A 27,299-nucleotide genomic window follows, 5' to 3' on the forward strand; every position below is an offset into this window, starting at 1 on the left:
CTGCATGTCACCCCCCCCCCCCAGAGAAAGAAACATAATGGAAGAAAACTGCCTGGCTGTGCAGGAGCTGTACTGACTAACAGAAGAAAAGAGCAGCGTCTGGTCCTGTTCCTGAACATCATGCTCTCTTTCTCCTCCTGATCTCTCTCATTTTCATCTGTGGCAGCTGTTATGTAATAAAAACCAAACGTCTCCATCTCTAAGCTACTGATTTCACTGAAAGCCGTGACGGCACTGGTAAAATGCCACCTGCAGAGGAGAGAATATTAAATGCACTTCAGGTTATTCAGGGGCACGAATCGGACCTCAGCTGAATCCGACTAAAAGCATCAAAGTGTTTCTGAAGACAGTCGTAGTCTGGTTTTACAAAGAGGTGAGCCGGATCAGGAACTCAGACTGCAACGCATCCCAAACACTGATGAGATGATGTTGACCAAGACTCCGTTTACGCCTGGTGTTAAAATGCGTCTCATATCCAGATATGGTTTTAACCTGATCACATTTACACCTGGTATTAATATGTCTCCAGTTTCCACATTCACAGCTCACGTCTCATCCTCCTCTTGTTCGTGCAGGTCCAAAAAAACCCAACAAACTACAGCAAAGAAGACAGAAGACGAAGATCTGAAGGTGAAGCTTTTCATTGCAGAAGAAGAAGCCATCTATGATGACTAGGACAGAAAAGACGAATGCTGATTTATGCAGCTACTTTTTTTTAAGCTGTGGTCAGTAGTACTTCTGTCCAGAACAGGATCTGGACACAGGACTAGTGGAGGAGGACATTGCTTTGTGCTTTTGCTAGCTAATGGCTGCTAGCTGCTACTTTGCTGGTTTGGAACAGTGATGCGTCATTACATATTTCTGCCCACATAGTTGTCATAAGTTGGAGACTGTAAATAAAGATGGAAATAGCCTCTGTGACGTCACCCACAGGTTTCTGAAGAAGCTAAGAATGACCTGTTCCACCGTCGCCATCTTGGCAGTGTCCGACTCCGCCCCTGACTCCCAGCTAATCCAAATATGATCAAAGAGAAGGGATGTGTGTGGAGCTGAGACTTCAGTTCATACACTCACCCACCTGTCACTCAAAGAGGCCACGCCCTCAATTCTCCATAACTTTAAGCCTTAATAAAATGTAAACAGGTGAGTTATATAAACAGTTGTCATGAAGGGGGAAATTAGCTCTAGAGACCAAAACTGTTTTTGTACCAGGCTGTAAACATGTTTATTTGTGCTGTAAAGTTGGACATTTTAACATGGGAGTTAAACAGCTTCATGTTGACATGAACCTGCTCGTCTCTGTTCTGTCTGGTCGTGGTCGACTTTGTCGTGAGTCCAAACAGACACAGTCATTTAACAGCAGGTTTGATTTTACCACAGACAGAAATAAGAAGAAGCTGTTGTAGCTGAAGATGAGTCAGAGACGAGCAGTAGGCAGCACACACGCACACACACACACACACACACACACACACACACACACACTGACTCCTTGGATGTTTTCAGTGAATGATGTTCAATGTTCACTTCTCTCTCTCTTTTCCTCTCTCTTAATCTTGCTCTTTCTCTCTTCTGCTGCCTCTCTCTTTATCTCGCTCTCTCTCTGCTGTCTCTCTCTCTCTCTCTCTCTCATCACAGATTTGAGGTTCATCCTCTGAATCATTAGCCATCATGAGAATCTACCTGGAGCAGGTATTAGGGAGCTACTGCAGCTTGGAGAAATCCCTCTCAGCAGATTAAAGGTTGTCAGATTAACTCGTCTGCACAGACTCATTTAATATGCAGCGGCTGAAGAACTGACTCAACTGACTCGACGCCAGAGAAAGCATTGAACCTGACAGGCAGAAAGCTGTAATCTCTCTGCTCAGTGGTTACAAGTCACTGATTCCAACTAACTTTTGTTAGTCGTGACGCTGGTCTGTCTCAGAGCTGAGAGACAAGAGACAAAGACAGAACCATGTTTCTTATCCTCTTTAACTGGACGTCTTTGCCTTGTTGCAGAAACTAGACAAAGATTTCAGTCAGAAAACCGTCTGATTTTGAGCTAAAAGGGAAACACGTCTGCATGTTTTTAACTGTTTATTGTCTAAACTTCACTTAAAGCTTCAAGACCCTTCTTCACTGCTGTTCATTTGATTTAATTTTAGTCAAACTTTGATTTGATTTTTGCTAGTTTTAGTCAATAAGAAATGAATGTAAAACTCTTCTTATTAACAGCAGAGCAACAGGTCAGACCTATTATTGGCTGCTGGAAGAAACTGTTTCACCAAGCATCAACCTCCGAGGCTGAAACATGAAACATACAGTAAGTACTATAAAATGCAGTTCCTCTAATGACCACTAGAGTCTGGCTCCAACAGTGAGTCAGTCCCCATAGACTCCCATGTTAAAATGTCCAACTTTACAGCAGAAATAAACATGTTTACAGCCTGGTACAAAAACAGTTTTGGTCTCTAGAACTGTTTATATAACTCATCTGTTTACATTTTATTAAGGCTTAATGTTATGGAGAATTGAGGGTGTGGCCTCTTTGAGTGACAGGTGGGTGAGCGCATGCGCGCCACTATAAGTCTCAGCTCCACACCTGTCCTCATTTTTTGGATTAGCTGGGAGTTAGGGGCGGAGTCAGACACTGCAAAGATGGCAACGGTGGAACCGCTCACTCTGAACTTCTTCAGAAACCTGTGGGTGACGTCACAGAGGCTACATCCATTTTCATCTATAGTCTATGCCAGATTCAGGCAGGCTGATGAACTAAAACATAAATTACTTCTTTTGTAAATTTTTTCACTTTATGTTTCAGTTTTTATTCATGGATGAAAAACATCAAACTTTTCGTCATAGTTTTCATTAACAAAATTAACACTGGTTGTGAGTTTCCTTCTTTGATCTTGTACCTGAAGATTCAGTTTAGAGATCCAGGTTTTAGAGAACCTGATCCTGACCCAGTGGGGGGTCTGTACTTGGCGACACTAGAACCAAACTAAATTAGGTAAAGGTAGGTAGTACTAAGGAGGATAGGTGTATTACAGGCTTTGACTCTCGCTTCAGGAAATGATAACAAGAGCAGGAAGTACATGAAAGCAAAATAAGACTGACTCCACAGCGAACAGCTTTGCACCAAATCCTCAGATTCAAGCCACAGAATGGAAACGTCCCGGGCCGAGCCTTTGTTATTGCCGTTCCTCTGTGAGCTGCGTCTGGAGGTCGATATCGATTGGTTTACGCAACCAGAGTAAAAGTAGAGAGTCAGGAGAGTGGGAGCTGGAGAGGCTGAGACCCTTCAGCTGTGATTCACAACAAACAAACTCCACTACCTAAAAAAAGATTCAATAGTGGCCTCACACTCCTCCCACACACACACACACCGACACACACACAGAGCTCGACCTGCTGATCTATTTTAAAAGAAGCACCCCTTCAGAAGCCCACTCTCACACACACACACACACACACACACACACACACACACACACACACACACTCTCCCACCAGATGAAACCAACTATAGAAATACAACAGAACAGCCACAGACTCACTGTCCTGACAACATGAATTACACTTGATGGATGTTGTTGTTGTTAAACTTCACATTTTTCTTCAGCAGCAGATTTTACTGAAGAGTTGATGCTCTGATAGAAAACCTTTGTGTTATGTTCATTTTCTCTTCTTATCTCTATTTGTTAGTTTTAACAAAACTTAATCTAGTGAATTAACTGCAGTTTAAGTAAGCAATGTCACACGAGATGTGACGTACTGAATATCAGCACGGCTGTGATTGGGTCAAAGGTACGAGGCCTGGAGTGAGATAGTGTGATATTGCTTTTATACAACAGTTCTACAAGCCCCACATTAGTTAAATACAACAACAGATTATGATTTATTTGTTTATTTTATCATGTATTTGGCTACACCAACACAAATAGTTCCGCAACTGGACTGGTACTAGACTGTTGCTAAGCAACACATAAACATTTTCCTGACCTGCACAGTGCACACTAGCTTGCTACTTTTCTACTCGTTACCTCAGGTGTGCGCTGAAGTATCCTCCTCTGACGACCACACATCATTAAATTCAAATGTTATTTCTGGAAATATTTTCATCTTTGCAAAGTTTGTTACAATCTAAGAGAGATAACGTTGATGTAACGCTGATTAATGGTTAATAGAACTCCTGAGAAGCGGAGTGATACATGTAGTTACAAGTCCCAATGCTGTTGTTTATCAGCACTCATGCAATGACTCTCATCCAATCAAATAACTTGGCAGGAACTTTTGTATAATGTCACATATTTTACCAGATACTCATAAAGGCACATTGTCATTACAATCTGTTTTTTTCACAGTAATATAAAGAAAAGTTCATATGTTTAGTTTTAGTCAGAGTCAGTGATGGCTGAGCCTCTGAGGCTGTGTTACTACGACGACCAGCAGCTGTGAGCTGTCATGAGCTGCTGAGTTTTGAATACAGAAATACCGATTTTAAATTACTAATGATAAAGTGCAGATTATGTAAATGTGACCAGTTATTATATGTGGTAAAATGTCATTACAAACACAAGGAACCGCTGGTTCATGTGTTATTATACTAAAATAGACTGATACCAGACAGGTGAGAGGAACTGGTACTGGTACCGTGTACCTGTAGCAGGTGTGACTCACCTGTTTGACTTTACTGAGCTCCTCCTCCATCTGATGGTGAACCCGCTGAGACTCAACCAGCTGCTCCTGAAGACCAGAGGAAATCAACAGGAAACAGGTGACCATCAAACCACAGCTGTGTGTGTGTGTGTGTGTGTGTGTGTGTGTGTGTGTGTATTACCTGCAGCCTCTTGATCTCCCTCAGAGCCTCGATGTGCTCTTTCCTCAGCCTCTCCATCTCCTCTAGGTCCTCAGAGTCTGACAGTGACGGCTGCACACATTTAAAAATAATAAAATAAATTAAAGTCGTTATCTATTTTATTCCCTGTTGTGTGTTGTTTCAGATTTTGGAGCTTCTCTCTTCAAACACATGATGTGACACTGTGATCAGCTGCTCTCATTGATCTCTGCTCTGACACTGTGTGACTCCAGCTCTACAGAAAATCTTTACACCCCGCTGAAAGGATAGATCTGACCTCAACAGATAAAAATCCATGTCGATTCCACTCTGAGCTCAGTGGTCAGGACCAGGACCAGACCAGGACCAGGACCAGAACCAGGACCAGGACCAACACAACACACCAGCTAATTGACCAAACGTGACAACGAAAGGGATCTGATGAGACTCATGGTGTTTTAACTCCACGTGTTGAATTTGGTCCTGCCTGTCTCTTGAATCAGATTTTTTCTTTGTGTCTTTCTTGAGAAATAAAAACATAAATACAAAAAAGCCAAAACCTGACTTAGTTTTCAGCAGAGCTACAGTAAAAGTAAAAGTATGAATATTAGGAGCAGTATGAAAACTAATGTGAACATCAGAAATACTGGATTCTTACACCTGCTGAAGGAATCACTAAGTCACTTTCCTCCCTGCAGAAAATCATATAAACTATATATACATAATTATATATATGTATGTATAAATGAAAGAATCTTCCTCTTTGCTGGACACCATCCTCCCTGCTCCACTGTCTTTGCCTGGTACCTCCCCCTCAACCTTACCCCCACCCCACCAGGAGCTACACTCTAAACTAGGCTCCTACCAGTGGGTTGGTGGGCGACTCCAACAAACTGGACAGGTCATCAGATGTGAACCTTGACCCCGGCTGGCTGACGGCCAACTCCTCCAGCTGAGGCTTGAACAGCTCCCTGATCAGGCTCTCAAAGTCTGTGAACACACACATGCACAGCTGGATAAAGAACTTCATTTTATGGATAATTACGCTAAAAGAACAGTTCATGTAAATTCTACATGACAATTACAAATCTATTACTATGAGAAATCAGTTTAAGCTACAGCTAATATGAGCTCTATGAAAGTTAAAAAACACATAATTTAAGGTTTGAAAGACAAAGTTAAGTTAATGTTTTTAATTTCTTAAAAAATACACACAAATTCAATGAGCTCCACAACTGAACAACATACTGAACACATGGCTCCACGGATGAAGGACTCTGCTCCAGAGTGAATAACAATGAGTCAGTCGAAACTGATGTTATTGAACTTGCTGAACTACATCAAATCTGAGGCAACAGAACAGTGTTACATCTATTTCAGCCTTTTATAGAGACAAATGTGCCACGCACTGCGGCCTTCTCAAAACCTGAGGACTGCTGGGACAGGAAGGTTAAACAGAGGAAGAGGCTGATTTAAAACTGCATTAATGATGAAGATGATGCCTAGTTTAACCTGAGCAGGTGTAGAACAGGTGAGTGTGAGGGTGAAGGTTTTGTTCTCTTACCTGTGAAGGCCACCGTCCCCGCTGGATCAGCTCGTAGTCTGGACCTAAGCGCCTGCCGCTGAGTTTCTGTGGGCTTCAGACCAACCAGATCCAGAGCCTGCACACACACACACACACACACACACACACACACACACACACACGTCCCTGTCAAATGAAAACCCTGTGTCTCCAGATTTTCAGGATCTGCTTTGTAAAAGAGGTGAAGAAATGTTTCATCCTCACTTCAAAAAGCAGAACTGAAAACATAAGAAATACCTGACATGGAGATACATGGTTTTAAACTGACAAAAAAGCCACTGAAGCCTGTCTGTGGCTTGAAGTTGAATCTGATTTACAAGGTTTTTATAGATACATGATGACATCATTTTTGTTTTATCTGTTTGAGGATCAGATATTTATGACTTAATTGAGAAAAAAAAGTACATTTTTTATAAAAGAAAAAAATGTCATTAAGTGACTGTGTGAACATTAATGGCCAAAAAAGTTAATTCAATAATTTTTTAATCTATAAACACAAAAAATGCATGAAAACAGTGAAAGAGTCAAAATATTTTTCAAAACTAGAAAATGAACTGATTGATTTTCCATTAATTTGTTAAACAATTAATCAGTATAAAAAAAAATGCACATTACAAGTTACCAGAAATGAAATGTTTTCTTTTGTTTGACCAACTATTTAAAAGCTTACAAAAAATTCAAATTAATTAAGAATGTAAAACAGAAAAAAAGCAGAAAATCCAGAACAAGGTTGGATTGTTTGTCATTAAAGCTCGATATTTTCCTCTTCTTCTGTGTTTTATTTGAAGTGTTGATCCATAAGAAGATATATTTGTGGCCATTTCAATGTAGTTTTACATTTCCTTTCTCAGGCTTCTCTTTGGAGCTCTAGTAACAACATGTTAGCGAGCCAATCAGAAGAGAGGAGGCTCTGATCATCTCTTCTGATTGGCTCGCTTTTTCTGAGTGATCTGATAAAAAACGTAACAGATTTCAGGTAAACACTGAGAGAAACCAAATCCTGCAAGGTTGGATCATGGGTCCAGGTGGGCAGAGCTTTGTGTCTGCTTTGTTTTGACATCACAAAGTTACAGAGGTCCGGCTGGTTTTAAAGCTCAGTGTCTGAATACAAGCTGTGCACATTTCTCTGTGGACTGAGCCCTTTGACACTTTCACAGTATTAATATAGAACATAAACCTGCTTTATAATCAACCAACACATGGACATCTACCTTTATACTATATGGACCTTTAATTAATGACCTAAACTACTTCATCATATTTTGTGAACCCATCAATCACTTAAATTTAACACTTATATGGACAGAAAACTCCAGGAGGATGTTTCTGTTTGTCAGAAAGAAAGAAGCCATTTAATGGTGAATTTTAGAGTTTCTATAAATAAACACAAAGTCAATGGAGAGACATGAATTTGTCCAGGATCCAAAGACACGTCTTGGTGATTATAAACTGCAGAAACAGCAGAACAAACAGGTGATATGAAGCTGTAGTGTGACAGAAGTTCACCTGGTTGTGGGTCAGGACTTTGGCTCTTTATTTAAATGACAAACAAATCTGAAAATATCACAACAACAAACACAAACCTGCTCCAACCTCTCCAGTTTCAGGCGACAGCTAGCACTGAGGGAGCACTTCCTCTGAGGAGGCTGACTGCTGCCAGGCTCTGGACACACACACACACACACACACACACACACACACACACACACACACACACACACACACACACACACACATGGAGATGTGCATCTTTTAAACTCAGCTCAGTTAACAGTGTTTCACTGTAAAACGTCACATCAACACAATCATAAATATAGTTTTATACTTGGTGCAGTTATGAGTGAAAATGCAGACTGAGCTGCTGATGTTCAGGTTGTTGGTCACCATGACCTTGACCTTTGACCTTTGACCACCAAAACCCAATCAGTTTATCCTAGAGAACTAGTGTATGTTTGTGCCAAATTTAAAAAGCTCCTTTAAGACTGAGATATCGTGTCCACGAGAATGGGACAGACGGACAGAAAACCTGTCTCATAACATAACATAACAACCTTAGTCTGACCCTTTCAGCCAAAATCAGCCTAGTTTGAACCCACATGTCTACATTTTTTCATCCGTAAATAATTCTCTCTCTCAAAAAAAACAAATATTCCACTCAGATTCTAAACTGAGGCTGACTTGTGCGGTGCAGGAATCAGTGTAAATGCTTTGTCAAATGTCACCATCGTTTCCAGCCTCGCTGCAGAAAACAGACTCTGTATCCAGAGCGGGAAAATCCTCAACATCCTCCATCTGTTATGGAAACACATCTCAGTCTGACGACAAACACAACAACACACACACATATGGAGAGAGACCTCAGGATCCCTCACGCACACAGAGACAGCATTGATGCTTCACCTCTTCAGCCAATCCCGGGCCAGACCTCCCACCTGTCTCACTTCCCCCTGCGATAGGCAGCCAACCACACACCATCTGTCTCCCTCGCCTGTCTCCATCACTTTCATTTACACCTCACAGTTTACAGCAGTGTGTGCAGGCATGTGTGTCCCAAACCCCATTCTCCTTGTATAGACCATATTCACACTCATTTTCCTCTGACATCACACTGATGGGAAGCGTTGAACACTTTAATGTCTCTGAATAAATCCTGCGAGAGAACAGTGAGATGGTTGAAAAGCTTGACTTGTTTACTTCATGTTCCTTTGACTACACTGATAAACGGGCAGATGAATTTGCCAGATGTTGAAGGTAAAGAGGAGCCCACACTGGAAACACTGTAAGCTATTGCTAGGCTAGCAAACGTGAAGTTTGTAATGAACGTAAATGTCAATGTTAGAACACAGCAGTACAACACTTCCCACCCTGAGCATGACGTAAGGGGAAAATGGCCGCCGTGTGAATATGGTCTTGTTACACTGTGATATCCTGACATAGAAAAGCATGGAAGCAAATATAAATACTGTAGATAGGGGTATACTTCCTTATCCATTCCCTCCCTCGGTGTCCAAATGGGCTTTGATTGGTCAGTACTGAAGCTGTGAGTGTTGGGGTCTATTACTGCTAGTACTTTATGTTATCATTGGCTAATAGAGAACAAAAATTGAGTTTCAAATAAAACCCAGTGGTGATTTTTGAAGATGCTTGCTTGCATGTGTTTCCATCCACGTGTGTATTTTAAATTTGTGCTAAAAAACGTGACTGGAAACACCAGAAATTTAAAAAAAAAACTAAAGGTGAAATATAAAAAAAGGTCAGAAAATATTACACGTGTGTGGAGTGATGAGGAGGAGGCTGTAACCTTCCTCACATTAACACATGACACAAACAGAAATGTCAGATTTTTCAGAATGTATTCCTTTTTCGTTTTCCATCATTTGAGCTGTTTTAATGACCTCATCTCGTTGGACATATATAGAGACATACATATAGATACATACACACTGTAGATGTACATATAATTAGTATTCTGATTTTTATTAGTATTAGTATTAACATAGTTACATACCAGGGTTGGCATCAGGGACACTGTCACTCTCTGGCGGGGAGGAGACATGTGTCTGCTCTGTTCTGGCTGGAGACACTCGCACCTGCAAATATTAACAGATACACATTAACACAACATATTAATAAGGTTTGATCAGAGTATGTTCATGTGTCCTTTAGTGTTTTAAACAGAAGCGAATGAGAGGTGACGTTTGCTCAGCCCCTATGGTAGATACGTGTGTGTGTAAAAGTTAATGTTACAGTGTTTTGTGTTTTATATTGCGTATATTTTGTCATTTAAATCCAAATTGTTTTGTTAATTTGTTATTTTCTAACTTGATTAACAGCACAGCACAGTTTACCATTGCTAGGCAACCACAGATTTAATTTTGTGATTTAATATATAAAGGGGAATAAGGTAATTGTTTATATAGGGAAAGTTTATTGTTGCAAATAGTAAAATGATATAGAATTAACATTGTAAATATCTGGCGAATAGTTTTATTGTATTTTCGAAAATAGCATAATTTTGTCAGTTTTTTATATTGTGATTAATGTGATTATTGTGATGGTTTTATTGATTTAGTTGGCAGCTAAGGTTTTTTAAGTAAATCAACTGAAGAGCAGCTCACCCACGGTGCCTTTGTTGTTTATCCTCACAGACACTCAGTATGTCACCCCTTGAGTACTGAACTTTATGGGCGTAACACTAGCATTGTCATCGTTACCATCTAGCTCAAAGCAAACCTGGCTGACGTTGACTGCTGGCAGGGTTTCACTGGCGGGGTGTGGGCTGGAGGTGATCTTGGTGACCACGGCTGGCTGTGAAGGTGCGGTGCCCAGTCCAGGGGGCCTCGTCTGGGGTCCGCCTCCAACTCCAGACCCCTGGAGGGAGATAGGGCTGTGAGGCCCGCTGCTGGAGCTGGAGGATGACCTCCGCCTGATGAAGGCAATTTCCACCGTAGGGTCTGGTCTAAAACAAACGAACAAACAAAGAAGTACTTTTTATAAAGTGATGAATGTAGAATTATTAAACATAATTTCGTTTTACTTTAACCGTCACATATTTTTAGCTTTCGTTTATTATTTTGTTAAATAAAAAACATACTTCCTGTTAATCCTTTCTGTCATAAATACATACACAACACAGAAAACGATGAAAAAAGAAAAGAAAACTTTACAACTTTACAACTTTACATTTCTATTATTATTTACTTGTATTTACTTCAAATCTATGGATTCTTGGGTTAGGGTTACAATGACATTGCATTTTTACAATCATCTCTAATCATGTTTATTCTAGTGGCATCTTATTCTGGAGCTAAACTCTTCTGTTCTTGTTTCCTTGTTGTGCTATATGTTGTCTGTTGAATAATTTATGTCCTTGAAAAAGTATCCAGGTGCCAGGTGTGCTGGACCTGAGTTTAGTGCGTGTCAGGATGCTCCTGGCCTCCTCATACGTCACTCCGATAAGGGACTCTTTGTTAATGGACACCAGCTGGTCTCCGACCTGCAGCCTGCCATCCTGCCAACACAAATACACAGAAACATTTACATCCTGGTCTTCAAATGAGCCAAATGAGCCACTTGGAAAGCAGGAAAAAAAGCACATTTGGGTACAACACCTTCAGTTTTAACATTTTTCTGTACATCCTGTTATGTTATAAAGGTTGAGTTAAGATTTAGCTTCAACCCAAAGCATATGAAATTACAGCAATGTAATAAAAGCAGGTAGAGATAGGAGAGACCAGAGTTTTGATGTGTTTTGCTTGATGCTGGACAATAAAAAGCTGAAATTGTTCTGTTGAGTAAATAAAAATGTTGGATTTGGGAAGACTTTCAATACATCTTAATTGACAGATTAAATATTAAACAATGCAACTTATTTTTAGGTTTTAACATAAATCAGGGTGTCATCTGTATAGCGGCAGTAGCGAATTTAGTGTTTGCAGAAGGTATACTGTTGTGGAAGCAGGTAAACAGAAACTAAAGCAGACCGAGGGTGGAGCCCTGGGGAACACCACAGGTTGGATTTAGCTGTGAAACAAGCACACCAACTACAACACAGGAAGTTCTACATTTTTCAAGAAAAGCCAAAACAAAAATTTACATAATCAACTAGTATAGTGTTTCCTAGCTGTGGGTCCCCTCTGGGTGGATTCTGGGCAAATGGGTCAACTTCACAAAAAAACATTTATTTTGAAGTATAGCAAATTTCGCACAATGCCTTAATTTTGAAGTATTTTCTCCTTTTGCAGATTAGGGGTACAGCGACAAACTGCTTTAAAATATTGATGGCCAGGGATTTACCAAGCTAGGATTTGTCGGTCATGTGGTCTTCACTTTGCACATTGTAGCGGTTCAGCAGCTTGTAGCATAGAGCTAGCTCGCTCCACTTCAGGGACAAAACAATCTCACCACATTTTGATTACACATCGTATTCTGAGCACTTCTTCTGAACTTCTTGTCAGTGTTGACTTAAAAGAAAGACTGGAAGCAGAACTCCATTAAGAGTTTTTAAGGTACACTCACATGGAAGCACTTAGAAATATGGAAGTTTGAATCTATAATTCCACAATAACTGGGAAAATTCTGCAGAAGAAGATCCAGAGCAGCTACTAAATGGACTAAAGTATGGATTTTACTGTTTCCAGCAAAGCAGCTGTTTATTATGAGGTATGATAATAACATTTACATGTTAAGCTGCAAAAACAGTTTCATAATCCTGAATTAGCCTGAATTAAGTCTAACTATTGTCATAATGCTTTTAATATTGTTCATGAATGACATTTTGCTCTAACAGTGTTTTTTTCTTTGAATGGTTTTAAGACCACTTTCACTTTGTTAAATTGTGTTTTCATTGAATAAAATGGAACAATGGAAAGTAAAGTGGCTCTAACTTTGTCAGACGGACACAGTGCACTGGTCACGAAAACCAAACGACCACAGTGAGGACCCTGACCTTCTGGCAGTCTCCTCCAGGCACTATTTCCTGAATGAACACCATTGGTCCTTCGGCACGGTTGGCTCCCCCCTTGATGACGAGCCCCAGGCCTGTTCCCTTGGCAACACATATCAACTGAATGACACTGTCACTGAGAGGAGAGAGTGAGAGAGAGTTAGGATGACACTAAGCATGATTAAAAACCAGAGAGCCACGCTGCCGCTCACAGTCAATCCCAGCACCACATAATCTCCACCCCCTCCTCCTCCTCTACCTCATCCTCCTCTTCTTCCTCTCTCTCTGGTCTTCCTACACTCTGTGAAAATGCTGAAGATGCTTTCCACTATTTTTAGTCATCGCTGGTGTTCCCATCCTACTAAATCAGACAGTTTATGTAACCACCTTCCCTTCAAACAGTTTCATCTGTTCCCTGTTTTTAATTTAATGTAATTTTTTGTGTTTGTGCAACAGTATGGAAGCATCCAGGAATGTTGTATACTCATGTTTTATGCAGGATAAAAGTTAGATTTAATTTTTTCACTCTAACATTCAGCTTTATAATAGAGTGTCACAAATTAAAACAGTAGTTCAATCAGTGCTTTTAATATATACTTATTTAAACAGATTTAGGATCTTTCCCTATTACAAATGTTTAAAATGTTTCATTATAATAAATTAATACTTTTATTTCAAAAAGCTTATATGAATTTGCATTCGAATTATGCATTAGAGACCTCATAGTAAGAAATAAATAAAAAATAATTAGATTTCCTAATTAATAATTCTATTTTACACCCCAGCACTGTTTATATAAACATGTCTACTTGTTCTATGAATATATATCTGAATGTATATTTAAATCACTGAAAATTTGTATTTCTGCTACATATATTTCTGCCCATAAAGTTGGAATAATTTTGTTTTCAGACACAATCCTCTGTTTATTCCTATTTAAATGCATCAGTAATCACTTTTTACCAGGTGCCATGATTACATTATGTGTCCCAATTACCCAGGTGAAATGAAATAAATCACATTGTCACAATCATTTCATGGAAAGAGGTAAAAAATATTTTATTCCAACTTTATGAGCAACATTATATATATATATGTATATACATATACATATATATATGTATATATACATATATATATATATATATATATATATATATACATATACATATATATATGTATATATACATATACATATATATATATATATGTATATATACATATACATATATATATATATATATAGTTGTTTTTAAATTTTTTAATTTCCACAGGCTGCACACTGTTACCTTTGTACACACCTTGAAATAAAACAGCTGTCCGTAAATTGAAGGGATCAGGGAATATGAAAGAAAGTCCAATTAAATTGTGATTAATTATAAAAATTAATTTTAAACTTCAGTTAATTCATCATTTAAAGACGGCAGGAAGCTGAATTATTAACTGGTACATTTCATGAAATTTAATATTCTTTGTCCTATTGTTAGCTTACTTTGAGTTTAATTTAATTTAAAAACAGTTTCAACTAATTGATTGATTAATTATTTATTGACAACACTACAAAACACTAATTATTGTAGTGAGACACTCATGGCGTGCTCCTGAATCCAAAATGACCAAGAGGAAATCTGCTGCCGCTGTTTGATGCTTACCTGAAGGCGTGCATGGGCGCGTGCACGGCGTAGGGGGGGTTGGCAGTGTAAGGAGGGGCGTGGGTGTATGCGGTGACCCCCTCTTTAGGACTGAGGAGCTGGGGGCTTTCCGATCTGGAGGAGGAGGAGGAGGAGGCGGTGTCTGTCAGCTTCCCTAAACAGACACAAGGGAAGAAGAAGAGGAAGAAGGAGAAGAAGAAAAAGAAGAAGAAGAAGAGAGGTGGATGAGAGAGAAGAAAGAGGGAGAGAGCAATAGAGTGGGAGGGAGGAGGAGAGTGGGGGGAGGATAGGACAAAGATAGTGATGGAGTTACACAGGTCCAATCAGATCAGTTTGGTTCATTAGTAATCATCAATCAGTAATAATCGAGGATTTATTACTGAGGCACAGACAGAGAGAATAAAATGATGTTGGAAGGTCAGACATTTTTTTCCAAGTTGAAAGCATGTTGGGAGAGAGAGGACATTTTTTCAAGGTGAGGACATCTTTGGAAAATTAGGCCATTGCTGGAAAATGATGACATGTTTGGAAAAGTCAGGGATTTTTTTCAAGGTGAGGACAATTTTTGAATGAAAGAACATTTGAGGGAAGTAAACAACTTTTGTAGAAGTCTGGAATTTTTTTGAAAACAGAGACATTTTCAGAAGGTGAGGACATTTTTGCAAAGTGTGGCCATCTTTGGAAAATTAGGATATTGTCGGACAGTGATGACGTGTTTCGGAAGATTATGAACTTTTTTGGAAAGCCTGGAAATCTTTTTGGAAACAAAGACATCGTTAGAAAGTGAGGACATCTCTTCTAGTCCTGTCCTCTTTAAAGGTCTGTTTGGGAGCTTAGACTGGGTGTTAGCGTTAAGGTCAGAATCTGGGTCAGGTCAGGAGACAGCTCAGGTGAACGTCCTCACAGGTGAGGCTCAGTTAATGTCTGAGTGTGACTGAAGGTTTTACCTGTGGAGAGCTGAGTGGGAGAGATTCGTCCTGAAGCTGTGAAATTATTGGAACCGTACTTCTCCATCAACTCAGCAAACTCCCTCCTGAAGGACACAAAAAAAAAGTTAAAATACCAATAACAAATTTCCATTACTCCAAGACTCCAAGTCAAATTATCTGATGGTTGGAGACACATGAAATCTTGTGTTTTTTTGCATCTCTCTGTGTTTCCTTGTTTCCTCTCTTTTATTCTTAAACTAATCTGAAAACATGAAAATCCACAAAACTGGATATACAAGAAATCTTCATTGTAAGTTCTTGTATTTTGGATGACGAGTACATTTCACCGATGTTTCCTCTGAGTGCAGGACTCGGCCTGGTGTGTTGCCTCTGCTTGTGGTCTGAGGAGAGCAGGCAGATCTGTGAGGGTTTGTCTCCCTCACATGGACACAGAGGAAACCTGAGGTCACTCGTACCATCACTGTCTGATCTGGATTTGATCGGATTGGCTGTTAATGCCTTTTAAACTGGATCAGCTCTGGGGTAAAGACAACACATCCAGCGATCAGAGGTTCCACACACTGATCACCTGTCTGACCTTTGTCATCACAGCAGAGTCTCGTTTAAAACCTCAATTAAAGAGTCAAAACACTATTTTATATCATGCCTCTGAAAACACAGTTCATCTCATTAAACCACAGTCAACCACAACCATCCATGAAGTTCATAAACAGACATCACCCGACCCTCAACCACCCCCCTCCTAATCTCTAGGAGGAAAAGGTAGATGTTTTAACTTATTATCTACTAACAAAGTGTTCTGTTCTGTTTTTATTCACTTATTGTCTCTTTGCTCTTGGTGTTATCTTTATTTATTTTTATGAGTGCCCATTGTATAATATATCTCACTGCTGCATACCCAACTGCCCCACTGAGGACACATGAAGTGATTGATGACTGACAGACCTGCAGACTGCTGCAGTGCTGAGCTCTGCCTCACCGACACATGAAGAAGTAATGTTGTTTTTTATGCGTCAGTTGTGTTTTCGGCGTGTTTCAGTTGTGTGTGTTTTACATAACACATAATTATGTTATTTTATTTAATGTTTCAAGTGTAAGCGATGCTGCCACTAAAACAGCATTTCATAGTTTTATTTGTCACATGCACATACAGTGCAATGCAATGCAGTGAAATGAGGGTTGGACTTGGTACAACTGAAGAAAAACCCAAACTTCTCTGCAATTTCTTCTTCCGATATTACGGAAAAAATGGCGCATATGGAAGGAAATATTTTACTATTCAATATTACTGAATAATGGCCCTAGACTAATATTTACTCTCAGACTGTCCTGTGGTTGGTTTGCTTTGCTTTCAGACCACAGAAGTCCACTTGGAGACAGATCCAGATCCTCCTTTTCAGGTGGTTTGGGTCCAGATTCCCCACCAGCCAACATAGACAAAAACTAAGGCAGCAAACACACCAGAGTACAGCCAGACAGAAGCAAACAGGTCTGGTGTGACAGCACCAACAGTCTACAGTCACTGGAGCATCTGATGAGTTTCTAATACCAGGGGCCGGTTTCACAAAGACAGACTCTGACTGCGGCTTGGATCTAATAAACAGTCAGACTTCAGATAGACTGAGTCTGAATTCATCTCTTGCACAAAGCAGTTAGTTCTCTTCTTAAGCCGGGCTGCAGTACAATGAACTCTGGGTAAATTAAGACTTAAGAGCTCTGTTTACCTCTGCAGAAAATGTTTGTCTGGAAGAATTCAACAGTGACAAGGACGTTTTACTTTGGAAATTCAGCGAAGGAACAATAAAAAGAAAAATCTGATTTGGTCCCTAAAAAGTCTTTCCCTTCTCTTTGTTCTCTCCATAACAATGTTAGTAAAAAAACGAATTATGAGCCATGTTTTTCAGTTTTTTGTTGTTGGGTGCTACTGGCCAGCAAATTGTTACCATGGTAACATTGGTCTCAGTCCTGAGTGAGTCTGGGGAAAGGTGTCTAATGTGTTTGCCTTATAACGAGTCAGTGACTAACATTAGACTGATCTATGGAGCGACACTACGGAGCAGACTGAGGTATCTCTGTGAAACTGAACCAGGAAACCAAAGTGTTGGTTGAACAAAATATTAAAAAGCAGCTTTGCTTTAATTAGACGTTTACCACTAGTTGGGTCATAAAGGTCATGGTGTTACTTATTATTTTGTTTCGCCAATGAATATTATTAGTAATTACTTTGTTGATGAAATCAATAACAAGCTGCTGATCAGTGATCTGATCTGTCCTGACTGTCCCTGAACTACCCCTGAGAATTCACCAAACTCGACGTTTCACGTCTGGACAGCAGCTTAAAAACCACATAATCTTCCAGCCTCGATCCAATTCAGCCTCCTGGACTCACCGAAACTCCATCAATAAGCTTAAGAGTCCACGTTTGTTTTTTTCTGTTTTTATCCATTGAACCTGTGAGGACAGCAGAACGAAATCCCCCCCCCCCGCTGTGTGATTGCATCATGGCGTCCTCACTGTGACCCGCTGTACCGCTCGGGGGCCAGCTGCAGATAATAATCATAATTTGTTTTAAGTGTGAAACAAAACAAATCACTGCAACAATCGAGGTCGAGCTCCGAGACGAGATATATCTGACGTGTCGCTGCAAAGCTGCTTTCACACACACACATACATACATACATACACACACACACATACACACACACACACACACAAACACACACACACACACACACACGCACACACACTCTCTCTCCCTGCTGATTTGGTTTCGTAATAATAAAAATGAAATGACTTCTCTCTCTGCCAGAGGTGGGACAACCTTTCCTCTGCAGTCACAACAACACGGTCCTTTCCCATCAGCCCCTGTAATCTGAGGCTGCACCTCAAATCACCTTCTGTCCCTCACTTAATCACTTTCCCTCCAAACACCACCTCTAACCTCGGGGACAAACTCAATATCATCTCTCTTTCTTCTTCTCTTTCTTCTCATCAAGACGTGCCTCCACCCTGAGCACCGCACTCTGGGTTCCCTCTGCTCACCCCTTCATCCTCGCCAGCAGTTAAAGGTCCGGTAGCTGTGTCTTCAGTTATTTTTCTGGGCAACGTGGCCCTGTGTATCCCAAGATTCATTGCACGCCAGTACTGACAGCAAACAACACAGACAGAGAGCCTGAGGATAACACTGTTACATGTAAGTATTGAGTTTCAGCTCAATTTAACAGCTAACAGTACAACTGTTAAAACCAAGGGTCTAAACCTAAAATTTTAGTGAAAAAAAGTTACGTATTGTCAAGGTTGCTAGGTGACAGAAGCCGCACAAGTTCAGGAACAGCTGGTGACACACAGCGAAAAACCTCGGTGGACCAGACCATCTTATTTTGGTTCGGCCTTTGCGGTCTACGAAGGGCCACATCTTCATAGACCATATCCTTCGAAGGAGACAGCCCCAGAAGTGGGACACATCTAGTGTTAGCGGTGGTGCTAATGCTAACTCTCTCGCTCTGTACCGACAAGGTTTCAGGTTTATTTAGCCCCGCCCTCCGTTCCTACAAGTTGACAGGATTGGTTCCTTAAGTTTGTGACGTATGACGTTAAAGTTGTAAAAAAGCTGAAAAAACTGGTGAAAAAAAACAAATTTTGGTAAAATGGTGACGGGTTTATCATCTTAAATACGAGCAGTGTTATCAAACACGCTTTATAGCAAAGAATAGAAAGGAAACAAAGTAATTAGCTCTCAGTTTTCTAATTTTGACCTGTTCAGGAGATACTAGATGTTAATGAAGCGTGTCAAACACTGATTGGAGGCAGGATACGAGGTCAGAATATGAGGACCTGACAGGAACAGGTCTATGTGATGGTCGAGACACAGACTTCATGTTGGTAAAACCAGAACCAGGACTTTAAACCAGAGGAACCGACCGCAGTCTGTGCAGCCGCCTGCCTCCTGCCGCTGTTTCTGCTGAGCCCCGTGCTGCTCTGCGTCTCGGCTCAGCTGGAGCTCTGTCCTCCTGAGCCGAGACCCCCTGGACAGACAGCAGAATGTCCCTATTGTGTCAGGCTGCGTTTGTCTCAACACGGCAGGCTGACGTGGAAAAGCACAGGAGACAGCAGAGTGCCAGGTCGGTTTACCTCCTGCTGGGGAATCTCGGGACGCTGCCTGTCGGGTTTACACCAAGGACAGATCAAACTACTGACATGCTTCACTTCTGTGGGCGGTCAAAGCTTCAGATCATAAGACACGTCAGCAGGTGGTAACAAAAGGAGATTCCATCGTCATTCTTCCTTTTAATTATTCTCAAATGATTCATGTCAATTTCTATCGAGATAAAATGATTATTGTGCCACATTCTGTTTCACAACAAATTTCATCCCCGCTACCAAAACCATCACCCCATCCATTTCCTGGTTACGTTTCAGCGTACGTTAACATATGTAGGAGTGTGTCATCATGAGTAGGGCCTTTAATTTCCTTGGAGTTACTGAGCGGAAAATGTTGAATATAGTTCAGTAAAATGTTGAATATATGTTTTAGTATTTCTCAGTATGTCGGTGCATCGCTACGGAAGAGGATCAGGGCTACATGTGACAAATTCACAAATTTATTTTGGTCCAATTTATTTTTATTATTTTTACATGCTGAATATATTTTTCTTAGTTTTCAGTAGGACACTAATGTTACAACATAGTTGATATTATTTGTTTTGATTTAATTCACCTTAATTCATTTTTATATTGTATATTTAATTGCACATAATTATATATTATATATTATTTATTATTTTTATTTATTTATCTTTATTTATTTAATACATTTTTTTATGCTGAATTGTATCTAAAGTTCAAGAAAGTCCCCTGTTAAAAACAGTTTCTTATTTAAAGTTCAATAAATGTGTGGTGTTTCCAAAGGGAATGAGTAATCATGTTGTTAAATAATCTTGATCTCAACATTGATCAAAAATAATCCTGATTATGATTTTCGCCATAATTGAGCAGCCCTGGTCAGAAGTTAGTATTTCTTGTAAAGACGAGCAGCTGTGGTGGATTATCTTTTATAGCAGAAATCACAAAGTCTGCCTTTTGAAGAGAAACTGCAGATTAAACTCCAGCTGCACAAGATTGTTATTAACCAAACCTCTGGTAAAAAATAATCAGATTTAACGTGGAGTTCTCCAGGAAAAAAAAAAATGGCTGACTGCTTGTGAAAGAAGGAGCTTTGTTGCTTTGCTGTGTGTTACTGGGGAGGGGATGGTACCTGGCCAGGAACAGGCTTTCAGGATCTCAGGCATCTTTCAGAGAGGATTACCCAACATGAAAGCAGCAGGAGCCTCGAGATGAGGCGGCGAAATTGGGCAGAGCGAACACAAGCCACCACACTGAAGCGAGGACAGGTACGAGCTCAGGCAGATTATCACCTGGATTAAACTGTGTGGAAAATGTGAAGCAGCACATGATGTCAAACTGAAAAAATTGTGTCACTTTCAGGTCTTACACCTTGAGTTATTGCTGTTTCTTTTTTTTTTTTTCACCTCAAAACTCCTCTGGAAATGACTGTCTCACTGGTCTCCATGGAAACCAAAAGTCCATGATGTTTTTGTGATGAAGAGCAGAACCACGGAGTGTGTCTGCAGCTCCGTGTCCTGACTGTGTTCACACTAATTTTAGATGAGTCAGAACAAAATGACATCAGTGGCTCTGCAGGACACAGATCACGATCACCTGACGACAAGGTGCGTCCTCGCTCGACCTCATTACATGACGGGGACACCGACAGAGACGCATGTCAGCACAAAGACCACGACACAACACAAGGACGTTACAGTTCAGCTGAACCCAGAGAAGTGTTTTATAGACCGTGCAAGAAAATAATAGACTTTGAACGTCCTGAGTTAAAGGAAGTAGGTGATTATTTTCACAATAAAGGCAGTGCATTTCTTTACCTGGATTCATCGTCTCTGGCGATGAGCAGGGACATGTGATTAGAGAGTGAGGCTGTCCTCAAGATCTCCACCGCCCTATCAGGAAAGAGGACCATTAGCATTTGTGACGTGTACGGAAGTCGAAGAAGGCCGTACTCGCAAATATTTTTTTTATCCCGTCATCTCAAGATAACAAAGCTCGTTAGTTTGAAGTGGGGTAAGTTTGAAGGGCCCTGAAGTTTGTGAAAACCTCGCCAGTAGAGCAGCACATTTGTGTCCCGTGTGCTCCCCAACTAACAACAATAACTACTAGGGATGGGCACTTTCCTTGATCGATCATTGGGAAAATGAACAATTAATTATCATTATAAATTCTTTATATTAAAAATGCCTATGGCAGAAAATACTGAAGAAAGCGTCTTTTTCCTCAATTAAATCTTTATTCCAAGAAGAGATTATAGTCCAACAACAATCCTCCTCAAACAGAACAAAAAAGAAAAAAAACAGCTGAGTATATTCATTTTTCTCTGTTGTAAATTTAAATTGTGACCCGGCTGGTTGCTGCCACGCAGTGAAATTCATTGCATTGCTTCAAGACAAACTACACAACACAACATCGTTGATACACACGTTAGATCGATCAGTTTCCGCGTGATCCACAAAATCCTTAAGGATCAATTATTGATCATCGATTAATCATGCCCACCCCTAACAACTGCATGAATGCTATTCTTGCCATCATCATCAAAGCCTGGCAAGTGTGTCTTTTCATACAAGATCATTTTCAGATCAGTCCTCGTCAGCTAACGAGTTACTAAGGATTCTTATTAAGGAGGAGTATAACTGCGACTGAGCGTATGAGGTTCAGTCAAAATTGTTCCTGATAATATCTCGTTATCTCGGGATAATGAGCTTTGTTATCTTGACATAACGGGATAAAAAATATTTGTAATGTTTTCTCGGCTTCCATATAAATATATATATAGATATATATATATATCTATATATATATATGTATATATACATGGAGGACTGGGTAAGTTAACTGATGGACGAGTCCAACATGTTTCTTCTGAAAACATGAGGAAACTACATTCCTAGCTGCATCAAATGTGAAAATAATAACAACAACAACAACAGTCATAAACACAGCACACACAGTCAAACTCACCTGTCATTGGTCACTCCTATAAGACTGATGTTATTGACATCCAAAATCAGGTCACCTGACTTAAGCCGACCTGGAACAGAGAGTGACAATCAGACAGACAGACAATCAGAGGATAATAACAATAACACTAATAACAACAACTGTCAGAGTATTTCTCCCAGTATAAGACAAAATATAAAAACACTACCTACCGTCCATGGCTGCCAAACCACCGGCTATCACGCGCTTGATGTAGATACCAAACTCCTCTCCCGTCAGCTCTCGGTAACCTCCGATTATTTTCACACCTGTGGACACACACTCAGGTTAGTCAGGAAAACGTTGATGCTTTTGACACTGCTGACAGAAAGATCCTGCATTTGCACAGGCTGAGCTGCAGTTCAGAGACGAGTCAGATGACACCGAGAATGATGATGATGATGATGATGATGATGATGATGATGATGACTCAGGGGTCAGAGAGGTCAGGAGGAAGATGCTTACCGAGTCCTTTCTTGCAGTCGCAGAACTCCAGCCTCTGTACGGCTCGGTTGATGCCGTGCGGGCCCATGATCGTCCTGGCAACAAGCAAAAACACAACAGGTTCAAAAACAGATCAACATCCTTCCTCATACAAAGCCTCCCTCCCTCTCTCCCTCTCTCTCCTCGGTGCTCTGCTGCACAAAATAATCAAATCATCACAGGATTTTGTCATTGTCTCCCCCTCCCTCCCTCCCTCCCTCACCCAGTCACACGCAAACCAATAAAATCTGTTGCGTCTTAAATGGTTGAACCATACTGTGACCTGGATGTTGTGAAGCTCCAACAGACACAAACAACGATTAAAAACTGTCAAAGGAACATTACAGAGCAATTATGACGTCCTCGACAGTCTGTGTGTGTGTGTGTGTGTGTGTGTGTGTGTGTGCGCACGCGTGTGTGCAGAGAGATTTTTGGTTGAGAAGGTTCAGATTAAGGATGAAGAGAGTCCTCAGACGGGGTGAACATGATCCTGCTGTCTGCTGGTTCTGGTTCTGTTCCAAGGCTCAGCTCAACATCGCAACAGAGTCGGAGTGAGCAGAGGTTGTTTTAGATGCTTACGTGTGTGTGTGTGTGTGTGTGTGTGTGTGTGTGTGTGTATGTCAAAGATTGTGCAGAGACAGCAGCTATTGTCATGCACAGACTGCCTTCACAGGGCTGCCCCTAATCTCTTGTATAAATGATGAATAAAAAATAAAGCCAGAGGCAGGAATGGGCGCTAACAGCTAACTAGCTTACAGAAATCTTGACAACACCTACAACAAATACGTGCAGAAGTTTAGAAGAACTTTCCCTTAGAAAGTTTATGAGCACGCCTCGCCCCTCCAACCAATCAGTGCAGGCCAAAGTCAGGGGTGGGATTTCACAGCTATCAATCAGAATGAGAATATGCGTCTGGTCCACTATTCCTCTAACACTGAGACTACAGGCTAGCATTAGCTGCTGGAAGACGTGTATGGCTAACGCACAGGCTGGTGAACAAGACGAGGAGCTCATGGAGGATGGAGCAGAGCATAACGGAGCAGGGAGAGGGAGGGGTTGGAGGAGGGGAGTGGTTTGCTTTCCAGTCTTATGCTCTAGGCTCATTTGATTTGCAGAACGTGATCATTATAGATTTAAGACATCAGAACGTGTCTCTCTCTGAGTCATAACTCAAATCTGAAGACACAGGTGTGATAAACATATTGGTTGTGGTTTAACATGCAGACGCTTTATGATCTTCACTGTGGAGACTTCTGCTACAACACAGAGCAACAGAGAAAGGGACATTTGCAAAACTTAGCAGAACTGGAGATTTGAGATTTGAAACGTGACTGAAGTTTGAACTGATTCACAAAAGAAATGATGGTATTGTCCAAACACTGACTTCATTTGAGACTTAAAAGTAAAACCAAGTTTCCACCTGGTAAAACCACTGTATAACTTCACATACCTCCATCAAGACGAAAAATGCTCGCAATGTTTAGGAAAGTGATAAAAAAATTGCTAGATCCACATCTTTAACTGGATCATTCTTCCCTGGTTCATCCCCCATCCCTCCACCAAGTTTGGAGCAAATCGGTTCAGTTGTTTTTGTGTAATCCTGCTCGATTAGTGCAACTTTAATTACTTGGTCTGTGAATTGAAAGAACCTGGTCTCAGGTAAACTCAGGCTTCCCTTCAGAAACAGCTCAGCTCAGCAGAAATGTGATTTTCCAAAGGCAAAAAAAAGTTTACTGCTTCTAGATTCATGCTCCTTGACTGAGCTGACATTTCATAGATAGAGTATTTTTACCTGACAACGTTTATTTCATGCTGAATTCATAATCTGAATGCACACAGTCTCCAGACAGAGAGCAGAAGCTCTAAAGGTGTTACAGTGAGGCAGGTTGCATACACTGCGTGTTATGTAAGGGATAATGTACAGTGAAGTGGAGGAACAGAGATTCCAAGGTGAAGTGGAGGTCCCTCTGATCCCCCTGGAGAGGCTTATCATGACAGACAAACTCCATCCATTATCCTTTTGAGGGTCACAGGGGGGCTGGAGCCAATCCCAGCTGACACTGGGAGAGAGGCAGGGTACATCCTGGACCGGTCACCAGTCAATCACAGGTGACAAGTTTAAGCCAAGACATCCAGTCAGCTGAGGCTGCAGCCGACAGGATGAAATCAACAGCATGATTTTCTCATCATTGTCTTTGACCTTTATTTTAGTGCAAGAACCAGGGACCAGAATCAAGAACCGGTTCCAGTTGAGAACTGGTTCCATATCGTCTGAACCATTTGAATCGTATACCTCCAAGCTTATCAATTCTTTTTATTTCTGGAAACTTGCAACAAGAGAGAACATGGCGCCTTCATTTCAAATAGAACTGAAGACCTCATTTCACTCTTTTCAAACTAACTCAACTATTTTGAGCGACTGTACCAGAAAATATATATTCCAAACAGGGACACAAATTTTATAGTTTCAAATAAAACATTTCCTTCTTCTGCATTTCTTCCTGATTATGTCCAATCCTGTGTTCGTAAACGTATGAAAATGGGTACAACAGTGACAAATGGCCAACGGCCACGCCTGTACTTTTGTTTGATCGGTAGCAGAATTACGAAAGTTTACCTTATGACTTAGCATCCGCCACACGCATCCACATCCACATCCACATCCACATCCACGACCTCATTGTGAATTCAGGCAGAGAGGATTGAGGCGGGTGCCAATACCAGAGTATAAAAAAACAACTTTGGGCCACCTAGCTAATGCTACCGATAGCTTACGCTTGCATGCGTGGTGGGACGTCTGTAAATTGTAGCTACAGAGACTCTATCTCTCTGAAATGCGTGAACCTTTCCATGCACATCGGTCTCACCCTGCACCACCCACCACCACAGGTAAATTCTCAACCGGTGGGAATAACATTAGAGTCACACAGGCGGGCTCTGCAGATTTTTCTTTGACTAAGAAAACCTCAGTGAAAATATTCTGTCATTTCAGTGATGACAAAATGACAGTGTTATTACAGATAGCTTTAAGGTTATGGCCTTTGTTCAGACTCAGAGATAATTAATCTGTTACACTGACACTGAAAACACACAGACACAAACTGATCAGGAATTGTTCATAGAATCAGACTGATAAGCAAATCGGTTGATCTTATAAATCTTTCCCCTTGATTATGTCAGATACATGCTGACGCTATGCAATGTTAAGCTATCTCACTCTGTACCCAAGCGCCATCACTACCGTAGCGTCACAGCTAAAAATCTATGAATGAACTGATTATGAGAGAAGACAAGTCTCTGGAGAACTCACTGGGACTCACTCAGATCTATAGTAACATAACTTGACCCTACCTGACCTGATTCGCCAGAGTATGGCTTAGAACCAGTTCAACTCAGGGCCCAGGACCCATGAAGTCTGATTTCAGGTCACTGTTGTCCTCTGTGGGTTTTTGTTGTTGTACCACTGGCACATTAATAACCTGACAGCAGCAGCGGCTCTCTGAGCCCGACAAACAGATGACAACAGTGCACAGCAAACGGAGCTGCTGGGTCACGAGGGAGCAATTAAACTGATCACTTAATACCTGATAATCTGCATTACCTGCCGCAAGTGATTACCATCACACGCAGGCTGGCTGCCAGTTGGAACACACTGTAATTCTACAGCAGAGCCACCAGGACACAACGAACCAGCACTGAGCAGAGTCACTTTGTTTGGTTTTGTCTTAAAATATTAAATATTTATCATTCGGAGCATTTTATTTTATTTTACTGAATGGATCTGAAGGCGCAAAAATCACAGCGTTGAAATCAAATAAATGTCACCGTAGAGATGTGTCAAATTAACACTGATTATTTTACATGACTGACAGTTTCATATTAGAGATGGAAGACAGTTAATGTACTCAACAGATCAATATTAAAGTCATCCATTTGCACATTAGAATTTGCCTTTTGAGGGGATGTATTATCACCTATGAATATACATATACACACACACGCACACACACATACATCTTGTCAAAACTTTAGTAGTCAATCTCTTCCAAACATATCACAATGAAAATGAAACCACAATTAAACCACAATTAAACTGAAAAAAAAATTATTCCAACTCTATGGGAAACAGTGTATGTGTATCACACAAGAGTCATTCCATGAGTGCTGATATAGAGTATAATGGCACTGGGACTTGTAACTACATGTATCACTCTGCTTCTCAGGTGTTCTATTAACCATTAATCAGCGTTACATCAAC

The 27,299-nt window shown here is 40.7% G+C and overlaps 1 protein-coding gene across 2 annotated transcripts in view; it reads right to left on the bottom strand.

Annotated features, from left to right (window-relative positions):
- Positions 1-27,299, bottom strand: part of stxbp4 (syntaxin binding protein 4) — a 54,559-nt gene that overhangs the window by 24,356 nt on the left and 2,904 nt on the right. For both annotated transcript variants that reach the window (XM_023418812.2, XM_023418815.2), the window contains exons 2-16: positions 23,024-23,097; positions 22,732-22,827; positions 22,541-22,610; positions 21,391-21,465; positions 15,449-15,534; positions 14,502-14,655; positions 12,853-12,985; positions 11,309-11,415; positions 10,638-10,863; positions 9,913-9,994; positions 7,988-8,067; positions 6,384-6,480; positions 5,685-5,809; positions 4,823-4,912; positions 4,663-4,728 (exon numbers count right to left, since the gene is read on the bottom strand). In XM_023418812.2, coding sequence (XP_023274580.1) covers positions 4,663-4,728; positions 4,823-4,912; positions 5,685-5,809; positions 6,384-6,480; positions 7,988-8,067; positions 9,913-9,994; positions 10,638-10,863; positions 11,309-11,415; positions 12,853-12,985; positions 14,502-14,655; positions 15,449-15,534; positions 21,391-21,465; positions 22,541-22,610; positions 22,732-22,827; positions 23,024-23,097 — 1,561 coding nt within the window. The remainder of the gene's footprint in view (positions 1-4,662; positions 4,729-4,822; positions 4,913-5,684; positions 5,810-6,383; positions 6,481-7,987; positions 8,068-9,912; positions 9,995-10,637; positions 10,864-11,308; positions 11,416-12,852; positions 12,986-14,501; positions 14,656-15,448; positions 15,535-21,390; positions 21,466-22,540; positions 22,611-22,731; positions 22,828-23,023; positions 23,098-27,299) is intronic.

Source organism: Seriola lalandi, unplaced genomic scaffold (genome assembly GCF_002814215.2).
Source record: "Seriola lalandi dorsalis isolate HSWRI2012SDOR001 ecotype SW California unplaced genomic scaffold, Sedor1 jcf7180002054585, whole genome shotgun sequence".
NCBI lineage: Eukaryota > Metazoa > Chordata > Actinopteri > Carangiformes > Carangidae > Seriola > Seriola lalandi.